Source organism: Myotis myotis, unplaced genomic scaffold (assembly GCF_014108235.1).
Source record: "Myotis myotis isolate mMyoMyo1 unplaced genomic scaffold, mMyoMyo1.p scaffold_m19_p_9, whole genome shotgun sequence".
Lineage (NCBI taxonomy): Eukaryota > Metazoa > Chordata > Mammalia > Chiroptera > Vespertilionidae > Myotis > Myotis myotis.
In genome coordinates, this window is record NW_023416401.1 from 53,446,406 (window position 1) to 53,469,430 (window position 23,025).

General features: G+C 43.9%; 1 protein-coding gene across 2 annotated transcripts in view; it reads left to right on the top strand.

Moving 5' to 3' along the window:
* Positions 1-777: 777 nt before the first annotated feature.
* FECH (ferrochelatase) overlaps positions 778-23,025 on the top strand; it is a 33,257-nt gene continuing 11,009 nt past the window's right edge. The window contains exons 1-6 of one of the 2 annotated variants that reach the window (XM_036321824.1): positions 778-941; positions 7,976-8,105; positions 13,694-13,813; positions 14,984-15,129; positions 18,336-18,470; positions 21,196-21,302. In XM_036321824.1, the coding sequence (XP_036177717.1) occupies positions 875-941; positions 7,976-8,105; positions 13,694-13,813; positions 14,984-15,129; positions 18,336-18,470; positions 21,196-21,302 (705 nt within the window). In that variant the 5' untranslated portion in view covers positions 778-874. Of the gene's footprint in view, positions 942-7,975; positions 8,106-13,693; positions 13,814-14,980; positions 15,130-18,335; positions 18,471-21,195; positions 21,303-23,025 lie in introns of both variants that reach the window. The other variant, XM_036321823.1, reaches the window with a different exon arrangement.

Below are 23,025 nucleotides of genomic sequence, written 5' to 3' on the forward strand. Positions count from 1 at the left end.
ATCCCATGAAAAGCCCTTGTCTGTTCTGTTCACTGCTGTTTTCTCAGTGTACATAGTAAGTGCTCAATAATTGTTCAGTGAATGAATGAACGAATGATGCCCGAGAGCTTTCTGTTATAAGGGTTGTTGGTCTCATTCTACACGATGCGCTGAACATCTGGGCACGGTTGGGGTGTGGGGGTGGGGGGTCGGAGGTGTGGGAATGGCTAGAAATGAGGGAGGTTCCTGTGCTCCCTGCGCAAACCATTCCTCTAAGAACTGCATTTGCCTTACTGGCTTTCACTTTTCGTAACGTTCTCATGTTAGCAGTATAATCTTGAAACTGAATAATCATGACATGAGTCTCTAGTATAAAATAATTCCTTTGCCTATTCTGAAAACAAAGCAAAACAAAACAAGGTCTGCACAGTTGTGCTGTAACCGGGCAAGCAAACTGGAGAACTGAGTCGAAGCATCCTAATACCTAAGTAACAGTAATGGAAATATCTAGAAAGTCCTTGGCTGTGGCTATGGCTCCTGCCTTAGTGAGGTTGGCACGTGCCTGCAACCAGGGCATTCGTCCAGGACGACCCGGAGTCTAGCGGGACTTTAGGGCACGGACTTGCGGTGGAGGAGGGGGTGGGCGGGGGCCACGAGCGCAGCCCTGAACCTGGGGGCGGGGCTGCGGCTGAGCGGGCTTCCTGCGAAGGGCGTGGCTTCGCTTTGCCCCGCCCCGAAGCCGGGTAGTGAAGGTGGCGGCGCGCCTCGGGGGCGCGGGGGAGACGCGAGCGAGATCAGGTGCGGGCGGCGGAGGGGCGCCCTGGGCTCGGTGCTGGGGCCCCGCTGAGCGCGCCGCCACGGCAGGGATCCAGGGCCGGCGGAGGCCGCCCCGGGAATGCTCTCGCTCCGCCTCAACATGGCTGCGGCCTTGCGAACCGCGGGCGCTCTGCTCCGCGACCGAAGTAAGTGGGGTTGTCTTGGCAGCAGCCGACGCCGGGGTCCCTGCGACGGCGGGACGGCGGGCAGCTCCCCGTCTCCTGTCCTCCGGCCTGGGGGCTTCCGGGAGCGGCGTGCACTGCGCAGGAAGCGGCGCGGGTGGGGCGAGGGGCGGAGAAGGGGCTAGAAGGGACCCTCCCCTGGCAGGGTCCAGAAGGGTGCCTGGGTCACCTGGGGGCCCTGGGAGGCTGTGGGGAGGGAGCATGGGGTCTCACCGGTCAGCTGGGTGACTGTCAGTAATGGCAGACCCTTGGAACATTCAACAGCTATTTATTTATTTATTTATTTATTTATTTATTTATTTATTTATTTAATTTCTTTTTAAAAATCCTCACCGACGATATTTTTTCCCCCATTGATCTTAGAGAGAGTGGAGAGAAACATGACATGATCTTAGAGAGAAACATGACAGATTGCCTCCTGATATGCACCCCCTGGGATTGAACCTGCAACCAGGGCATGTGCCCTGACCCGGAATCCAGCTGGTGACCTTTCAGTGATCGGTGGATTCTCCACCAACTGAGCCACACTGGCCAGGCCCATAGTCTTCGTTCTTATCTGTAGAGTCAGAATAACCACAGTCACAGGATGGTTGTGAGGATTACTGTGGGACATATGTTGAGGGCCTGCCATAGGGAGGACTACTGAAGGCATTGTCCACCCAGCTCAAGAGATTCGGGAGTCTAGAAATAAATGACACAGTTTTACTTAAGGATCTTAGGGTTTGCAAAGAGGAAACACAGTTAGGCAATACCCAGAGTGTTCCGAAGGAGAAAGAAAAGTTTGAGAGTTTTATAGTAAGAAGTACATGTTTGAAAAAAATTCAGCCCTAGCTGGTTTGGCTCAGTATATATAGAGCATCAGCCTGCGGACTGAAGGGTCCTGGGTTCGATTCCAGTCAAAGGCACATGCCCGGATTGGATTGCAGGCTCGATCCCCAGTAGGGGGTGTGCAGGAGGTAGATGATCCATGATTCTCTCTCATCATTGATGTTTCTATCTCTCTGAAATCAATAAAAATATATTTAAAAAAATTCAGTCCTGCATTCTTAGCCATTGGGTTGGCTCAAGATGGTAATCTCCAGATGTCCAGTGCTGTGAATAATGGAGCATTTCCTTCTTGAGGTCATTACGATGGTTCACTGAAGGTTTGATGTATGTCCAGACTGATGCATAAAGGACTAATGTGCATCCAGGTATTGACGAAGGATTGGAAAGGTCAGAAATTTAAGTTCCCAGGCTAGTTTAGACAAGAATAGAATTGTTTCCTTATGCCTCAGCTTACTTTCTTTCAATAATTTAGCAGCTTGACCATAGTGACTCCATTTTATTTCTTCATTCTATTCTTCAACATCATCATCATCATGGGCGTCTACTCTTGGCTTCTCTCCCTGGTGATGGAAGGAAAATGTGCCCACTGCTTCGCTGCACTAGCCCCTGACCCCTTGCATCATCTGGTGCTCACTTGTCCTTGGCAGCAGGACCCACTAGCCTGGGCTAGTGTTTCCTAGAGGTATTTGGAAAACAAATACGACCCATTGACAACTCCACACATTTCTGATGCAAACCCTTTGAATGTAGGTTGTGTCTACAGCATGAACTGATGGGACTCTGGGTCAGACACACTGGGTTGGGACACAAGCTCTGCACCATTCTTAACTGTGACCCCTTGAGCATGACACTGAGCCTGGCTTGAGCTTTAGTAAATGTAAAAGGGGTAGGGTAGTACCTCATAGGCTTGCCATGAAGATTAGCTGGATACACACTATCCTAGCATGCAACACATACATGGAGACCCTCAAAATGTTCATTATTGTGTGAACGTCTGCCACATTCTAAGATGCTAAATTAATGCATTTGAACCGTGACTGGACACAGCTGATTTATTTTTCTAAGAAATTTCCTAATTGGTCAGTCTGGCACCTACTGAGAGGGAATGGAGAGAATCCATTCTGAACCTCCGTATCTTATTACAGGTGCCTTTGTTAGGAAAATAGTAAGAACCCAGAAGTACAATGAGGATCAGGTCACTAAGGGCACGGGGTGACAAAAGGCATGATCTTTTAAGAAGAGGAAGCACAGTGGCAGTTATGGGGCTGAAAGAAGTATTGGGGCGGAAAGATTTGACATCTAGTTGTATTACAGACTCTGATGTTAAGATGTAGTTATAATACTTGTTTGATATGAAGGGATTAACATTATCTGGATAGAAAAAATTGAGTAGTATTTCTGAAAATGAATTCTGAAAGTAAGAGTGGAAAAGCAAAGTTTTACATTCTGTTTTTAGCATATGGCTCCCTGGTTTCATTATATGTTGTTTCTCTTAGAGTCGTAGGACCTATTGATGTTGTTAAGTGAGGATTTACTGTATTCTTACCTCTTGCTTAACCACATGCAGCGTGCCTGGTACTGTTCTTGGGGCTGGACGGAGAATGCTTTGTTCCCCTAATCTTCATAACAGCTCTGCGCGATTGACCTTATCTCCATTTTACAGACAAGAAAAGTGAGGCGTGGAGTAACTCACTGAGTTGCCCAAGCACTGCCCTGCAGCTTGTTGGTCCTATCAGGGGTTTTTGCTCAGGTCTCTCTGGCTCCAGAATACATACTCTCTATACACACAGTGCTGCCTGTGCCTATGGATTGCTCTTTTTTTTTTTTTTTAATTAAATCTTTATTGTTCAGATTATTACATTTGTTCCTCTTTTTCCCCCCCATAACTCCCCTCCTCCCAGTTCCCGCCCCACCCTCCGCCCTCACTCCCCACCCACTGTCCTCATCCATAGGTGCACGATTTTTGTCCAGTCTCTTCCCACATCTCCCACACCCCTTTCCCCCCCAAGAATAGTCAGTCCATTCCCATTCTATGTCCCTGATTCTATTGTAATCACCAGTTCATACTGTTCATCAGATTATTTATTCACTTGATTCTTAGATTCACTTGTTGATAGATGCATGTTTGTTGTTCATAATTTGTATCTTTACCTTTTTCTTCCTCTTCCTCTTCTTAAAGGATACCTTTCAGCATTTCATATAATCCTGGTTTGGTGGTGATGAACTCCTTTAGCTTTTCCTTATCTGTGAAGCTCTTTATCTGACCTTCAATTCTGAATGATAGCTTTGCTGGATAAAGTAATCTTGGTTGTAGGTTCTTGGTATTCATCACTTTGAATATTTCTTGCCACTCCCTTCTGGCCTGCAAAGTTTCTGTTGAGAAATCAGCTGACAGACGTATGGGTATTCCCTTGTAGGTAACTGAGTTTCTTTCTCTTGCTGTTTTTAAGATTCTCTCTTTATCTTTTGCTCTTGGCATTTTAATTATGATGTGTCTTGGTGTGGTCCTCTTTGGATTCCCTTTGTTTGGGGTTCTCCGTGCTTCTTGGACCTGTAAGTCCATTTCTTTCACCAGGTGGGGGAAGTTTTCTGTCATTATTTCTTCAAATAGGTTTTCAATATCTTGCTCTCTCTCATCTTCTGGCACCCCTATAATTCTTTTTTTTTTTTTTTTAAATATATTTTATTGAATTTTTACAGAGAGGAAGGGAGAGAGATAGAGAGTCAGAATCATCGATGAGAGAGAAACATCGATCAGCCGCCTCCTGCACATCCCCCACTGGGGACGTGCCCGCAACCCAGGTACATGCCCTTGACTGGAATCGAACCTGGGACCCCTCAGTCCGTAGGCCGACGCTCTATCCACTGAGCCAAATCGGTTTCGGCACCCCTATAATTCTGATGTTGGTACGTTTGAAGCTGTCCCAGAGGCTCCTTACACTATCCTCGCATTTTTGGATTCTTTTTTCATTTTGCTTTTCCGGTTGGGTGTTTTTTGCTTCCTCGCATTTCAAATCATTGACTTGATTCTTGCGCTCCTCTGGTCTGCTGTCGGGAGTCTGTATAATATTCGTTATTTCAGTCCGTGTATGCTTAATTTCTAGTTGGTTCCCCAATATAACATCGAGGGTCTCATTAGTTTTCTTGTAGATCTCATTAAGTTTATCGGCGGCTTCTAAACAGTTCTTTAGAGACCTTAAAAGTGTGGTTCTGAACTCTATATCTTCCATTGACAATTTTGTCCTGTTTCTTTGTCTCCGCATTTTGTTATGCTTCCTTGGTGCACCCCCTAGTGGTCTTTGTGCGCAGTCTTATAGTTAAACCTTGTTGTAGCTAATTCCAGGGAGGGTTTGACCTCCAGGCCAGTGGCTATGAGAATCAGCTGTGTCTGCAGTGAGAGAACTTCTGTCCTCTAGGGAGGTGCTAATCTAGCCTTTGCCTGAGGCTATCCGGCAAATGCCTCTGTGCAGGGCTTGGGCGGGGCGGGTCGCACAGGATCAACAGGGTGGGCTGGAGAGAGCAGTTATGGCGGCTCTCAGTCCTGTCCCCAGGGGCTCTGCCTCTCTGAGTCCCAGCACCCGCTGCAAACCTCGGAGAGAAAGCTGCACTCGCTCTGACCGAAGCCAGACAGTCCCGCTTCTCCCGTTTGAGTCTGGGTCCCTAAAGACTCGCCCGGATCTGGAGCTCAGAGTCTGCGACTCCCTCCTGATTGAAATCGCCAACCTCGCCCTCCGTCGCCAGCCCGCTCCGCGCACTCCGCACCTCAGAATTTGACTTCAGCACTGCGCCTCCTCTGAGTGTCCGTATGCGTTTCTCTTTCCTCCTAGTTGTAGGACTTCCACTCAGCCAGCGTTCCTGTGGTTCTGGGTGATGTCCGTTCCGTCTTTTAGTTTCACTTTTGAAGTAGTTGTTCAAGGCAGCAAACTCCTGCGTTAACCTATGCCGCCATCTTGGTTCTCCTCCAGCCAAGTTCTGGATTGCTCTTGTGTGAGCTATGTATATTCAGGGGCCTCAGTTGGCCCTTCGAATGATCACTTTAAACTCCTTTAGCTAGATGAACACTAATCTTTTAGTAGGAGACACTGTTTCTCTAGAACCTTCAGATCATTAGGGAAGAGGTGTGTTTTAGAGAAGTCTTTGAGAGGTGGGTATAGGAACTCTTAAGTCCTGAGCAGACAGGATCCATGATTAGTAACACCCTCCTCCTCTGAGAATTTATTCAACCATAGAGAAGAGAATTTGGTAAACAGAGGGCATTACAATAGCCTGGCAGCTCAAATAGCTCCCAGCTCCTAAATTGTTCTAGGTACTAGTTGGAGGCTCTTGTCTCACCCTACCCCTTTTTAAGGTTCACAGGAGGAAGTTTTATTGTATTACCAGCAGTCATATTATGGGATGCCAAAGTTCTGTTCTCATACTCCATGGAATCTGATATAATCTCACTCATATGAGGAATTGCAGACATTGTGGCATGATGGAGAACCTGGTTAAATCTCATCATGCAGTTCAGAATTTAGCGCGTCTAAAATAAGGAGATGTGGGTTGATTTGAGACTTCAATTGAGCAGCATTGAACTGCTTTATGTCAGTTGTTGCACTTCCACTTTGAGTTAGTAAGGATTATTCAGCACAACTCATGTAATTGGCTCTGCCGGAATGGTCACAATCTGGGTAGCTGGAACTCTCAGGAGCCTGGAGATACCATTCTCCTGTATTTTATAGACATTCTAGGTGATAAAAATCAGCAGGTGTGGTCCCTATGTGCTACACGCTTACAGATGAAACTAACGCCAGCATTAATCACATGTAGCAGACCCCTTGCAGAATGCTTCACTGAACTTAATCTGCTATAATCCTCACAAGGATCCCCATAGCAACGCCAGCATTTTGCACCCAGGGAAAGGAAGGCTCGGAAATGTAATCCGGCCCTGGTCACATTACTAAGAAGAGGCAGAACTGGATTCAGAGTCAGATCTGCTGGTCCCCAGCCCAAGTTCCTTACCAGGACACCTATGACTCATAAGTAGGAGGAGGAAGGAGACTGGTCTCAAGCTGGTTTCAAATTTGTTGGTTTAAGGATATGAAAGGGAGGTCATGTGTCCAGTGTGGGACTACAGTCGAGTATGGCCCATGGACTCCTCAATTCAGGTGGGTTCTCTAAGCCCACCCCTAACTCTTATGGGGCCCAGGGCAGGAGTACACGTGGAGAGCTGTATATGTGGGACAGCAAGCTAACAAACTGTGCCATATATCCTGTTTTTCTACACTGATAAATGGACCTTCATATCAACCTGGAAGGGTGAACTCCCGAACTCTTCTGAGTTCCTGCAGAAATGTGGAGGCTTTGGGAGACATGCCACTGGCCTGCAGGCCTCCCTGCTCCTCCCACTGCTGGCCCTGCGTACACATGTGTGGACTTTCCAGTTTGTATGTTCAAGCTCCCTTCTTGCCCCTGCAAACAGCCACTCCTTGGGTCCCCATCAAGTCGACATCACGCTTACATTGGTTGCATGACCAGCTCTCTGGAGGATGGGCCTAGGAAAGGGACCTGTGCAGACCCTGGAAGTGGGTGTGGGACTTTGGGGGTATGGAATTCCGGGGTTGTGGGGATGTGGGGTTTGGACTCTGGGGGTCAGTTAATCATTGGCATGCAGACTACATACCCCATGGAGTGGGGTGCAGCAGGGAGAGTGCCAGAATGGGGCCTCTAAAGCGAGGTCCCCCTTGTCAGGGTCCAAGGGCAGTGCTGGTGGAAAACTGGCCCAGCTTCCCCTTCTTAAGTCAGTGGCTCTTAGCCTCTTGTGCAGGCTTCTCAGCTTTCATAGGAGCAGCATGCTGCCATCAGTAACTTTTAGAAGGTGCAGTAATTCTCATGAAGGGTCCTATCAAATCTGCGGCCAAGGCAGGGAGGGGAGGTGTGTGGTTTCTAAAAAGGCTCCCTCAAGGTCCTGATAAGCCATCCTAGGGGGCGCCACCATGTCCCCTTGGAGACACCTTAAGTGCCTTCACCCTCCTGCAGAGAAATAAGTCGGGGCGGGGGGGGGGGGGGGGCGTTCAACTCTGCTATTACATCTCTTTAAATTTTAAATCTAGGAATTATGCTCTGAGGACCACTTCAAAAGAAATTACTTTCCAGCTAGATTTCATGCTTCCACTTTAATTTTGTCACAGTGGTGCCTGGCAGCTCAAGGGCCCGACAGCCATGGAGGTGCCAATCAGATGCAGCAGCCGCAGCAGTAGCCACCACAGAAACAGCCCAAAGTGCCAGAAGCCCAAAACCTCAAGTTCAACCGGGGAAGAGGTATGAGTCTAATTTTAGGCACCAATAAGGATTTCTCTTTACTGAAGCAAAGACCAGTAGATACAAGCTCCCCAGGAAAAAAGGTGCTGGGAAAACCCAGTATATGAGGAGCAGGATGTTATATTCTTGGCTTCCTTTCAATAGCTGTCAAATTATTAAACAGATTTCACACCCCCTCCTCTTAGGTCTTTAAAATAAAAAAATATTTTTTTTACAGATTTTTTATCATTAATTAATTAATTAATTTATTTTTCAGCTTTGTTGAGATAATGTTCCCACAGGGCTTTTGTTAAAGGACACAGAGTTGAGTACAAGCAGTCTACAAATCATGTAGGAATTTTGTTCTGGAACATGTCACATAACACAAATTATATGTATGCTGGAAATGTATTTATGAACCTAACATAATTATACCTATGAAATGTATGTCCTGTTCAGGATAAAGAATAGCTAATCTACCAAGAATTAGTTATTAGCTGGGTATCCTCTTTCATAACAGAAACCACAGCTGTTCTGAAGTTTTATTTTGGTACAGACTATAAAGACAATTATTTAAATGAGTACATAGATAGAATACTGCATTTGAACACTAAGCACCGTGAAAGAAAGTAGTGTGAACTATTTAACCCCTTGATCTTTCTGGTAGATCTGATATTCCATGAAAGTTATACAGCTGTGAAAATATAATAGTCTTTTTTGTGTGTTTTTGTTATTATTATTATTTTTTTAGATCGTTAAAATTGATTTTTTAAGAAGAGGGGGAGAGCGAGACAATGTGAGAGAGCTAAATATCAATAGGCTGCCTCCTGTATGCCCCCTACTGGGGATTGAGCATGCAAGCCAGGCATGTGCCCTGACCAGGAATTGAACCAGCAACCTGTTGGTGCACAGGATGATGTTCAACCAGCTGAGCCACACCAGGCAGGGCGTGTTTGTTGTTTTTCTCTGTGTGACCAGAGATACATTGAGTGCGAAGTAACAGATGTGTAGGGGATAGGGCATTAGGTGTGGGGCCCCAAATCATCTCCTTTCAACTCTCTGGTTTCCTAAAAGTTTGAGTCTGGTGAGGAAGCACAGCTACTCCCCGTTCTGGCGTGCTGAGCAGGGTACCATTCTGCCTGGCCACCCATGGTCCTTCTTCTCACTTCAGCCATAGTACAAAGTGCTTTAAGTCCTTAGGGTACTTGGTGTAACCCAAAGAACTGATTCGATGTGGAACCCTGGAAAGAAATTATTTCATTATTGTATTATTTGAGTGGCAAAAGTCAATAATGTAACTAGTCTTAATATGAATTTATTAACATTTAAAAAATATTAACAAATAGAAATTAAATAATTTTATATCTCATTTATGCTAAAGAAATGTGTTCATTTTAGGAACTACAGACAGGCAAAAAAAAAAGATAAAAAACAGCGGTAATCTCACCATCAGTATGTTGTCTCTATATCTGTGTCTATTAATATTCACTCAGTATATATTTACAAAAATGGACAATACTGTACATACTTTTATAACTTCTTTTTATTTAACAATATGTCACCATGTAAATATAAGCATCCTACATTATTTTAATAATATAGGGTATTAAATAATAATTTATATATCCGGTCCCATATTATGGGGCATGTAGATTATTTCTAGTTTTTGGATATTGGAAATGATGAAGTAATGAATGTCTTTCTGATGCCAGACATTGTGAAGGCATTATGCTGCTTAGTGCTTAGACTAGTCTAGGCAGACAATCTTAGACTAACACTCTACTAGACCAGGAGTCAGCAACCCTACCTGTAAGGGGCTACTAGATAGTAAATGTTTTAGGCTTTGTGGGCCATTTGGTCTCTTTTGCTGCTATTCAACTCTCTTGTTATCATGTGAGAGCAGTCATAGATCACATGTAAATAAATGAGCTGCATTCCAATAAAACTTTATTTAAAAAACAAGGGGTGGGGGCGCGCCCTGACGGGTTTGGCTCAATGGATATTAAAAAAAAAAAGCGGGAGGTGGGGTGTGTGTGTGCAGGTTGCAGATTTGGCGCATGGATTTTAGTTTGCCACACCCTGTCCTAGAGGCAGCATGGACCTTCAGGACAGTTACATCTTGTGCGTTGACTACATACAGTAGAGTAGAATTCTATTTGTTAATTGATGAGCTAAGTTTCTGTGATGTACCATTAATAGTTCAAAGGAAAAACCTCATATTAGGAGAGTCTCAGAATATGGAAATGGAAAAATGTTGATACCTTTTCAAGTGAGAAGTTTTATTTTTTTTATTTTTTTAAAATATATTTTATTGATTTTTTACAGAGAGGAAGGGAGAGAGAGAGTTAGAAACATCGATGAGAGAGAAACATTGATCAGCCGCCTCCTGCACATCTCCCACTGGGGATGTGCCCGCAACCCAGGTACATGCCCCTGACCGGAATCGAACCCGGGACCCTCCAGTCCGCAGGCCGACACTCCATCCACTGAGCCAAACCGGTTTCGGCTCAAGTGAGAAGTTTTAAATATATTTTGCTCCATACATTTTTACATTCAAACAAAGGGAACCTGGCTATTTAGATCTTGGTTTCAAATGTGCTCTGTCTAAAGGGGCAAAGAGACAGAGACCCTTGACTAAAGCTTTGTACTTCACATTTTGGAAAAGGGGTGTGGGGCCAGGGCTTACTAATGCACCATTCGTTATGCACAACACAGTTTTGAATTAAGTGCATGTGTATTAGGTATTCTCAAATCATGTGCATCTCTTTCAAGTATAAGATCAACATGCTTTACAAAACCTGGGTTTGCAGGGCAGGGTAACGGCCCATTTACAGCCACTCTCGTTCTGAGCTCAGGTGTAGATGAAAAACAGTTCTAAATCCCCTTTGTACATTGACACCCTCCGTGGCTTAGGTAAGTCGCTTAGCCTGGGGTCTCTTAACCACTAATCTATTAACTGGCAGCAATCCATGGAAAAATGCACTTAATTTATTGTGGGTCACAGGTTTTGAAAGTGAAAGATAGAATCCCAGGAGAACACTGGTGGTCTAAGTAGAAAGATTAGGGGAATATTACAATTTCACAATATAATGAAGCGGGAATTTTCAGGTATCAAGAAATGAAAACTAAGCACGTTGGTTAATTCGTTGAGAGGATTCCTGGTCAGAGGGGGTGGAAAAGTTGTAGAATAATGACGTTTTCAGTGTAGTTGTGCGGTTTAATAAAAGGAGATTAAACCCCCTCCCTCTAATACAGTGGTCTCAAGCAAGGGTTGAGGTATACTAAGTAGTGCTGTTGCCATCTACTAAGCAGAGGCCAGGGATGCTGCCTCACCTCTACAAAGCACAAAACGGCCCTCCACAAGCAAGTGTTATCCAGCCCAAAATGTCAGCAGTGCCGAGGCTGAGAGAAGACAAGGAGGTGAAAGTGAACTTAGAGACTCTTTATAATGGGGTCTAAATAGGCAAATTCCTGACTCCATTTTGATGCAACGTTTTCCTTTTCCCAGGAATTGGTTCTGGTTTTGAAAATTCAGGCTGAATTTAGATTCAGGTGAATTTAGATTTCTACCTCATTCACCTACGGTATGCTTAATCAGAAAAACAGTTTCCACCTATGTCGATGTGGCACACTCTGCTGTCCACCATGCCAAAGGTTGCTAACAGCTGTTTAGCAGTTGCAAATGAAATGTCACCATGACATCATTAGCTGCAGAGCACATCCAGGACAGGCTTCCGAACAAGAGCCCTCTCAGCAGGACTGCGTAGTCACTGTGGTCGCTAGCAGTGGTCCCGATGTAGGCGATGGAGACGGTGCACTTGTAATAATGGTGTTTTGGGTAAACCCCGGACTAGTTATTTCTCAGCTGCTTTATCAAGAGTGACTGGAGAGTGCATCTTCACAGTGGAATATTAGTCAGCCACGAAAAGGAAGGAAGTACTGGTGGATGCTACAACATAGATGAATCTTGAAAATTTTATGCAAAGTGAAAGAAGCCAGACACAAAAGGCCACATATTATATGATTCTGTTCCTGTGAAATATCCTAAATAGGCAAACCCATAGACCCAGGAAGTAGATTAGTGGGAGTGGCTCTAATGGGTACAAGGTTTTTTGGGGGGATGAAATGTTCAGGAATTAGGTACTTGTGATAGTCACATAACTTCGTGAATATATTAAAAGCCACCGAATTGTACCAGTTTAAAATGGTAAATTTTATAAAATGTAAATTATATCTAAGTTTTTTAAATGAGAAAAAAGGAATGGAAGATATACGCCCATGTTTCCTTTAGTTTACCCACTTGCAGACTCTCTTACTGTCATCACATAGCTGCCTGTTCCTGGGACACACAGGCCTCCAGGTCATGGTCCTGCCTCAGGCCCTGACCTCATAGTTCCCAGTCTCTGTCGTGGTCTCTGGAGGCTTCCAGAAGCCTTCTGGACGCACTGGGCCCTGTTCTGGCTCCACCTTGCCCCTGGCAGGTTTCTGGCCTGGCTCACGTCAGCCTGTGTAGGCTCCAGGCTTGCTCTGGATTTTAGAAGTTTGCATTTTGCATAGGCCTTTTGTGGATTTGATTTCTCTGATGCTGCTTGACTTAAAACTTTTAAAAAATATGTTCTTATTGATTTCAGAGAGAGGAAGGGAGAGGGAGAAGGCGAGAAACATCAATGATGAGAGAGAATCATTGATCGGCTGCCTCTTGCACACCCCCTACTGGGGATCGAGCCCACAACCCGGGCCTGTGCTCTGATAGGGAATTGAATCTTGACCTGGTTCATGGGTTGATGCTCAACTACTGAGCAACGTCGGCTGGATTTGACTTAAAACTTTTATGACAGAGTTTTGCCTTCTTTTTGCTTCTCCTTGCTCATTCAGTGCTTCATTCTTTAGGCTGGAACTGATTTAAATAAATTAGACAGTTTTTTACAGGAATTACTTAAAGCAGTAAAGGTAGGTGCTGGAGAAGGAAGGAGGGTAGCAAGAAATAATTTACATCAGTACTCATTTCATTTAATAATGGATAAAGAGAAGGTATCAGAGTGAGACATGGGCCGGCATACAGTTGTAGGGGAACCCCAGGCTTCTCTGTGTCTAATAGAACTTTCTGCGTGCACCAATCATGCTAAGTGACTAAGTACATTCTCCATTTAGTTCTCAAAATATCCGTTTGAGGCAGGTGGTAGTCTGTCTGTTTACAGACGAGGAACCTGAAGTTTGGAGAGATCAGGGAACCTGTGTGTTCATAAGGCATTCACTTGAACAGGTGCTTCAGCTCAGGACAATTTTAGATCACACCTTGACTCAGCCCCCAAAGCCTGGGACCTTCGTTCAGGGCTGACAGTTCAACAGAGAAACATTTTGAGCCTGGCGAAGACCAGTGCCATGGATGGAGCTCCGAGATGAAGGTCAGAGTCTGAGCTGGGGCCGCACGGACCTGGAGGCCCCGTGTGCTCCCGGACAGGTAACCGTGGGATGGCAGCGCACAGGTCTGCAGCGTTTTACCTCTGCATCGAACTGATTCGATGAGGGTTTGCTAGCCGAGCCAAGATTCCTCCGTGGAGGGAAATAAGAAGTGTTACAAATCAACCACTGCATTTTCTTTTCGGCAGGAAGCCGAAGACTGGGATACTGATGCTAAACATGGGGGGCCCTGAAACCCTCGGAGACGTCCACGACTTCCTCCTGAGGCTCTTCTTGGACCGAGACCTAATGACACTTCCTATTCAAAAGTAAGCTCCCCGTGAACACCTGTGCTTATTCATAACTTGTCCCGTGCGTTTCACCTTATGTGCATCTCAGCTCTACAGTCTCAAAAAGTAAGCGTTTTTAATGCATGTCTGGTAGTGGCTAGAGCAGCAGCACGATTTTCTATTAGATGTGAGAAGGCTGTGATATTGCAGGAGAGAGACAGCAGGTCAGTGAGTGTTCTTGAGCCTGGCCCGCCCAGAGCCCTAGAGAGCAGTTGTCTGACACAGCCGAGGCCCCGGTAAAGATCTGTAGAGATGGGTTTGTTCCTGTACTGAGCAGCTGGTTATTCATTTGTGCTGCGGGTGTAAAACTTATACATGTGTACAATAAAAACGCCAATGGTGTAAGGATGCTTACCGTAAAAGGCAGGCCTTCCTTTTACCTTGGACTCCAGCCTCCCAGTGAGCCACCCTGGAGGTGAGTGCTCTTACATCCAGGAATAGTCCATGTATATCCAAGCACATGTGTGTGTACACATGTATATCCCCCCTTTTCTTTACACAGATGTGAATGTAATTATGTATATTATTAGGTACGTGACTATTTTTCCCTTCGAATTTAATGTGTCTTGGAGATTGTTCACTAACAGCTTACATAGACCTGGCTCATTTTTTTCATGATGTAAGGAATTGGTTGGGCCTTAATTCATTTAGCCAGTGCCTCATGGATGGACATTTACATTGTTTACACTGTTATAATGAACATTCTTTTGCATACACCTTTGCTCACATATGCAACTATATCTATAGGATTAAGATGCATTTTCTTACATTGAGAGGACTATGTAAGAAAATGCGTATTAATTCTGTCTTATACGTCACAGTCCCTGGTAGGTGCAGGATCGGGAGGTGTTAAGATCGTAGCTGGCGCACATCCAGGGTCTCTGCCCACTTGTTGGGGGTCTGACTGTTCAGGGTGCTAGAACAGCTGCGGGGCAGAGGCAGCTGCCCCTCCGAGAGTGCCCAGTTTTCTCTGTAATCGAGGCCGAGAGAGCTGGCCCTCGTTAGTGACTTCCAGCTCCCGTTCCCAAAGGCTTGGCCTTCTTAGACTCTTTAAAATTCTGCTTATCTTTATCTTATTGAGTAGAAAATGATTCTGAGTTGCTAAGGTGGAGTAGAATTCACGTACCCTCATGTTAAATGATTTAGTAGGCTGGCACCAATCATCGCCAAACGTCGAACCCCCAAAATCCAGGAGCAGTACCGCAGGATTGGCGGCGGATCCCCCATCAAGATGTGGACTTCCAAGCAAGGAGAAGGCATGGTGAAGCTGCTGGACAAGATGTCCCCACACACAGGTGCGTGCTTCTTAACGAACATCTCGCTAGTAGTTATGAAACTCAGAACACCACCGCCTGCCAAGTGCAGTCTGTGTCCCGGCCCCTCGCGCTTTGTGGGGGTTCCCGTGTGGTGCACCGTCACTTAGTTCTCGAGGTCTTTTCCCTTGTCCTCGGCTGTAGACCCTTTTCTGCTACTTCCTTATGTGACAGACTAAAAAGCTAAAGATCTGGAACATTAGTTTCCAAAGGTAGTGTGAGGTGCGCATGAAGTTGGGCTAGAGTATAAGGAAGAGACGACATACACTGACTCAGCCAAGGTCCCGTTAAAGATCTGTAGAGATGGGTTTGAGTAAAAGACGCACATGTCATTGCTCCGGAAAGAAAGCTTTGGGAATGGATTGAGGCTGCTGCGATTGCCTTTTCTTCCTGTATGGAGAGCTAATTATCAAATCAACACGTAGAACCAAATTAACTCGCTGTTGCGGCAGCCATGAGACAAAGCAGCTTTCAGCAGCTGCTTTCAGCTCTCGGCAGTACCACCTTCATGAGGCCTCTGTGCGCCTCGTCAGACGTGGCACTAACAAGAGGACCGTGCCGGCTGGCTGGCGCAGTTGGTTGGAGCATTGTCCCCATGCACTGGAAGGTGGCAGGCACGATTTCGGGTCAGTGCACATACCCAGGTTGTAGGTTCCATCGTCGGTTGGGGCATGTACAGGAGGCAACCGGTCAATGTTTCTCTCTCACATCAATGTTTCTCTCTCTCCCTCCCTCCCTCCCTTCCTCTTTCTAAAATCAATTAAAAATAAATAAATAAAAATAAAAGGATGACCACACACCTCTGGCAACTGTCCTCTGAAACCCTCTACTGGAATAATAATGTACAGCATGAAACACTGCTCAAATGAACTATAAGTACCATATTTAATCTCACTTAAGACGCCATTGACTGTAGGATATACCGTTGTTTTTATATAATACTGAGACACACAAAACAACTCTGCCAGCTCCAGGAGTAGGGAGGGGGAGGAGCCTTATCTGTTCTTTCCAGGGTATTGCACTCTCTCTCACTTCAAAATGCAGCCCCCACCCTGCCTTTATCTGTGAGGGCAGCCTCTCCCCGTCCCTTAGTCTGCAGTATTGAGGAACTCCACACCCTAGGCATTTAGGCTGCAACGTTTCAGCGGTGGACAGGAAACATGAGAAGCACCGGGATCTTACTATGCCAATCTGATGGTAGTATGTCTCCAAGTAGGTTAGAAAGCCAGGGCCACTTCCACCGCACCTCAGGTCGCCAGGCACGCCTTAGACATGCACTTGATGATTTTGTGGAGGTTGGCAGTTTTCGGATGAGCCACATAACCTTTGACCAATCAGTCATTTGGAGTTTGCATATAGGGTCTTGTCCTCTGGTGTGTTTTTAGTCACAGTTCACCGTATTTTATGCAAGAGGACATAAGTTTGGTGGCTTAGAAGGACAGACAGCTGAACTTGGTTTCGTTTATACCTTTTCCTTCCTCTTTCTGTGGTCCCCAACCAGCGAATATCTGGTCAGACCCTCCTTCCCACGCAGACATGCTTCTCCTTTTTTTTTGCTATTCTACACCTGTTCTTGGTAACATGGTTCCTTGGATCACGTTATTGAGGATTATTTATAATGTGTTTATCTTCTTCAATGTAACCTAAATGTTTCCTGTGTTCCAATTTAGTGTCATTCTTTTTTTAAAATCCTCACCCAAGGATATCTTTCCTTTGATTTTTAGAGAGAGTGGAAGGGAGAGGGAGAGACAGAGAGAGAGAGAAATATTGATATCAATGTGAGAGAAATACATTGATTGGTTGCCTCCCCTCCCACCCAAACCAGGGCCGGGAGCCTCCAACTAAGGTATGTGCCCTTGACCGGAATCGAACTTGGGACCCTTTGGTCACCGATGGATGCTCTATCCACTGAGCCAAATGCGTTAGTGCTAGTGTCGTATTCTTAGTTTTAGCCCCTGCTATTGGTTGGATAGTAACATTATCTTGGGTTTATTTATTATTACTTAATGTTTATGTGGTGTATTCTCATATTATCCCTGAGCACAAGTTAGGCGTAATTGTATGAAAAGACAGGGAAATAAGTCTGGGTAACTTTAGGAAATTCTGAATTTCATGATTTATAAATGCCTAAGAATTGTGTGGTTGTAGATGCTTTTAAAATGCAGGGAAAAAGATTTAGGAGGACAAGAGAAGATTTAGAAGAGGGAACTGGTAAAGCTATGGAGAAAGGAACACAAAGATATGGCTGATGTGGGCCCTTAGGTGCTTAGGTGCCAAGAACAATGATTTGAAATCTCATTTGGTACCTCCAATTTACGAATTGCTGTTGGGTGTTTTTCCTGTATGAATACAGAAGAATCATTTCAGTCATTTGTTATCAGTGAACATGTATCGAGTATCCCAAAATGTTTCTATAAACTTGGTGACCTTGCGCCTGAGGGCACAGGAGGAGGGCGTTGGGTGGTGGAAGTGGGTTGGAGCAGAGAAGGAAGGAACACCGGCTCTGGGATGGGCAGAGACGGTAAAATTTCAGCTTGAGCATCTGCTGGGTGTGACTTTGGGCAGGTTCATTGACCTTGGAGTGTCTCCGTTTCCCTCTCTGAAAGGGGGTTCAAACCAGAGGGAAGGAAAAAGCAAAGCGACTGTTACTTGAGAGGAGATTCCTGTTCTTTTCTCTCTTCTCTTGAGTCTCTCATCTCAGTAAGGAGAAGAGAACTAGGCACAGGTTTTTTGTAATCCTCACCAGGTCATGCTTAGAGATGGAGAGAGGGAGGGAGGAGGAGGAGAGAGAGAGGGGAGAGAGAAAGAAAAACAGAGAAACATTGATGTGAGAGAGAAACATTGATTGATTGCCTTCCCCTGACTGGGAGTCGAACTGGCACCTTTCGATACTCAACCAACTGAGCCACTCCAGTGGGCAAAGCTTGAGTTTTAAAAACCATTGTGCTAAGAAAGGATGTGTGTATATAAGGAGAGGGGTTGGTCCCAGACAATAGTGATTAAAAGTCCATGTGCTACCTGAGGACTGGATAAGATCCAAGGAATAGTCTAAACTTCCCCCCTTTTATCAGCACCATAGGAAATTAGCGCAGCTGTTCTTTGTTCTGGACATTGCATTACGTTTGGCGACTCGGAGGAATCTATATAAAGATTAATACTTTCTCCTTTCCACACATGCTTCCTAATAGCCCCTCACAAATACTATATTGGATTCCGGTACGTCCACCCTTTAACAGAAGAAGCAATTGAAGAGATGGAGAGAGATGGGCTTGAAAGGGCTATTGCTTTCACGCAGTACCCACAGTACAGCTGCTCTACCACAGGTAAGGGCTTCTGACAGTGGGAGGGTGGACAGGGCCCTGGCAGAAATAGCCAGGAAACTGAGTGCGGCAGGAAAGGATAAATCCTTTGTGATTTGAATGGCAAATCCGGCCTGTCTGCTTTAAACTCGAGAGTTCAGGTCAGTCCATTTGAAATCTCATGGTTCGTCTGTCCCTTGAGTTATTGGCCAGACTGCTCAGAATTACAAATGGTGGCGGAAGGCGGTGGCTGCTAGTGTTCAATGCTTTAATGCAGCGATTTCAACCAGGGTGCCCCAAGGATTTTTAAAACACGCAGCATCTATTTAGTCAAGGGCACTGACCTCTTTTCCCTTAGATTGTAAAACAAAAACAAACAAACAACAACAACAACAAAAAAGACAACAGCCAACATAACAGTAGCAGCAGTAGCAGTATGGTAGGAATGAATCAAAATTATACCTTTTTCTTGTCAGATTGGCAATATATATATATTTTTGGTGTGCTGCAGAATTTTAGTAATTAGTTTATATGTGCCTTGAAATGAAAAAGGTTGAAAATCACTGGTGTAATGGATCAGGATTAAGCACTTTCTATATTTGTATAATAAACTGATTGTTATGGATACCCTACTATTCTTATTAATGTAGCAAAGGTGATCACTGTTTACATTTTAAAAGCCCATAGAATATTGGGAATAGTGTTATTTTATTGTTGTTGTTGTTATGCTTCAGTTATGGGTTGGTTACTTGGTTAAATCACAGCCCAATTTGAGGTTTCCTCCGCAAACCTAGAATTCTAGATTCATGTTATTTCCTATATTTAACAGGAGCAGGAAAGTAATCTGCATTTGCCAATCCCTGTCTCATCAGTTGTGGGTGAAGCTTCTTCTGTCACCTACACATACATTTGTTTGTATTCTGTTTCAAGGATTGGGGTCAGCACACTTTTACTCCCAAACCGCTTTGGATATCAGTGTATATTACTGTGTAACTCTAAGGAGAGACGGAAGGCCCCTGGAAGACCTGCTGTGTGTAGGGCGCCTATGAAAACGCCTGAGCTCTCAGGCATCAGCAGTTGGCACTGCGATTTCCTTTGGAAATGTACCTCTCCAACTTCAAAATGTCCGGTGATATGCTATTGGAGACGAAATCAGATTTTATAAATACCTAAGCTATACTTTTTTTTTTGGCCTTGTTTTAAAAATATATCTCAACATGTAAATGCTGTCAAAATTAGACAACTTAAGAAGATCGTTACTTATATGACGAAGGATTGACTGTGGGTTTCATTACACAGCTGGCTCTATTCGTGTGCTTAAAACATCCATGTCTGTGCAGTTTTTCTCCAGTATACCTCATGTGGAAGGGCACGCACCTCTTCACTGCAGAGATGTGAAAGCCTTCGGGAAGCACATTCATTTCTTTGAAGCCACTAGAGTGTCGTTTTTCTATTGCATCTTGTAGACACACGTTGTGGCAGAGCCGGTATATTCTGTATATCAATCACAAGTGATTTTTTTTAGTTATACTTTCCTCTTAATTACTACTTCTAGTAGTTCATGGATGGTTCTGAGTGACCTAGGGCAACTTATGTGGCTTCCAGAACCTGGAATAGACTCAGTTTGGATTCTCCTGGTTCATTGTATTCTACTCACCAAAGTGAACTCATTTGTCTTTTTAAAGTTGAGTCTTAGCCTAAGAATATTCCTTTGATTTAAATATGGCTCTGTCCTGACTAGCATTATAAGTTGGAAACCTAACTGATGAGTAGTCTCATAGTTAGAAACCAGTGGATTGGTGTTGGGAAGCATGAAATGTTTTGGAACTTCTGCTCTACATTAAAATTGAGGAAAAGTCCTTGTGTTAGGATCAGTTTCATAGGATTAAGGCTTGGCCCCAGTTCTAGCTCCCCTAGGCCAGGATAAAATTGTATTGGGTTGGTACCATTTACCTCCTGTTAGGCTTTAAATTTTCATGATTTCCATCTCTTCCTTAGAAATACATGTTTTTCTTAGATTACCTGTAAGGTTTTCATACTCATTTAACTTATTCTAGGGGATGATGATAATGTTGTAAAAGCAGATAAAAAGAGAGTGCTCATGGAAACCTCAATAAGCTGCTGTTTTTATCAACAAGCCATTAAAAAAGATGGTTATAAAGCTTTTTTTATAATGTGGGAAATACTCTTCTCATAGTATTAACTAAAAATGCCCAAAATACTCAGGATACAAAGTTGCATACATATTAAATTACAACTTTGTAAAACAAGATAGCTAAAAGGAAATATAACTGGAAAGAACTATGCTAGTAAATGGGAATAATGGCTGTAAAATGGGAATAATGGCTGGCTTCTTTCCTTCTCCTCCACCCCCTACATTTGCTGCAATGGGGTTGATTACCTTCATAGTGGGAAAATAATTTCAACATGCTGTTAATTGTAAGACTTGGTCACTGCAAATAACGACCACTAGTATTTCATACATCCACTGCCATCGTGTTTCTCACTAGAGATAACCTCAATAATCTTTGAAAGGCCGTTGAAATGGATTGCTTTTCAGTGATCTTCATTTGCAGGGCAGTGAAGTCTGTATGCACTTTAGAGCATTTTTGATATGATTGTAATTAGACTGACTCAGTATAGAAGCAGTTGCCTATGTTGAACTTATACTTACGGCCTTTACTAGTCCTGTGTTCTTATTTTCACTGTAGTCAGTAGGCATCTACTAAGTGGCCCCTGCCTATTTCAGGGAGCAGCCTAAACGCCATTTACAGATACTATAATGGAGTGGGGAAGAAGCCCATGATGAAGTGGAGCACAATTGACAGGTGGCCCACGCATCCCCTCCTCATTCAGGTAAGCCGGAACCTACCGCAGCCCATCACAGTTCACTTCCAGGTGTCCCTCTGAGCCTCACGGTGCTCTGGCTTAAATTGCATGCTGGGGATTAAAAAAAGGATTATTGTGACAAGAGAAAATACATTTAAAGATTAAAGTTTAGACTCTCTTGTTTCTTCAGGTTAATACTGTTAGTCACAAATCATAGCAGAATTACATTTAGAGTTTTGGGTTTCCCAATGACCAGAAGAACGTTAAAGATTACGCAAGGTGTTTCTGCTAATGTACATTCATAGACTGAGTGGCGGACAAATAAACACTCTGTCTTCTAAATCCTTTAAAATATCAAAAATTTTAAAACTTAAAGGTATTATATCTACATGTTCTCAGACATGAAAAGAAATTTAACATTTCAATCAAGAAAGTTTTATATATTAGAAGAAATTTCAAAATTCTTCCATGCAATTTATATTTATAATATTTATGTTAATAGGTGACATTAGGAGAACAGTGAAAAGTATAATTCTAAAGCCAATGGCTTTTTGGTTTTAATTTTATTTTTCAGTTACAGTACATTCAATATTATTTTAGTTTCACATGTGCAGCATAAAGATTAGATAACCATATACTTTACAAAGTGGTCCCCCAATATTTCCAGTACCCACCTGGTACTGTACGTAATTATTATACTAGCATTGACTATATTCCCTATACCAGCCGTCGCCAACCTTTTGGACTTCACGGACCACCAGTTGGCGACTGCTGCGCTATACTGCACTTTATACCCCCTCAGATTATTTTGTGACTAACAATTTATACTTCTTAATCCCTTCACCTTTTTCAGCCACACCCCCAACCCTCCTCTTCTCTGGCAACCATCAGTCTGCTCTCTGTATCTATGAGTCTGTATCTGTTTTGTTCATTTGTTTATTTTGTTCTTTAGATTCCATATATAAGTGAAATCATACAGTATTTCTTTTTCTCTGTCTGACTTATTTCACTTAACATAGTACTCTCTAAGTCAGTGGTTCTCAACCTGTGGGTCGCGACCCCTTTGGCGGTCAAATGACCCTTTCACAGGGGTCACCTAAGACCATCCTGCATATCATATATTTACATTACGATTCATAACAGTAGCAACATTACAGTTATGAAGTAGCAACGAAAATAATTTTATGGTTGGGTCACAACATGAGGAACTGTATTTAAAGGGCCAGAAGGTTGAGAACCACTGCTCTAAGTCCATCCATGCTGTTGCAAGTGGTAGAATAGCTTTAACTAGCTTTTATTCATTCATTCATTCATTTTAATATCCTCTTTTGCCCTCTGAATACAAGAGCGTTGCTATAAATGCCCTATATCATGCAGATATAGTTTTGTTCTGCCAGTGGAAGTTTCTGCCTTTGAGTTAGTTGAGGTACGAGAAATATTAAGTGATTCAGATTTCACCCAGTTTATGTTTCATTCCTTGGACATTCTCTGACTGGCAAAATACCAACTTACTAGTGACATCTTTTTTAAAAGCCTGGAATCATTTAAAATCTGTAACCGCTAGATGGTGCTAGACATCATTAAAAGCAGGCCAGCTCTCCGTGAGCAGACTACCTTCCTTAGGCTTGTAGAAGTCAAGGGTTAACCCGTAGGTTGAAATTCGGTTTTAAGTCAAAAGTGAAAAGAAGACACCTTCCTAAGGATGGGTGTGGTTTTGCTTCGGTGTCCCCACTCGTCTGCTGGTCCAGTC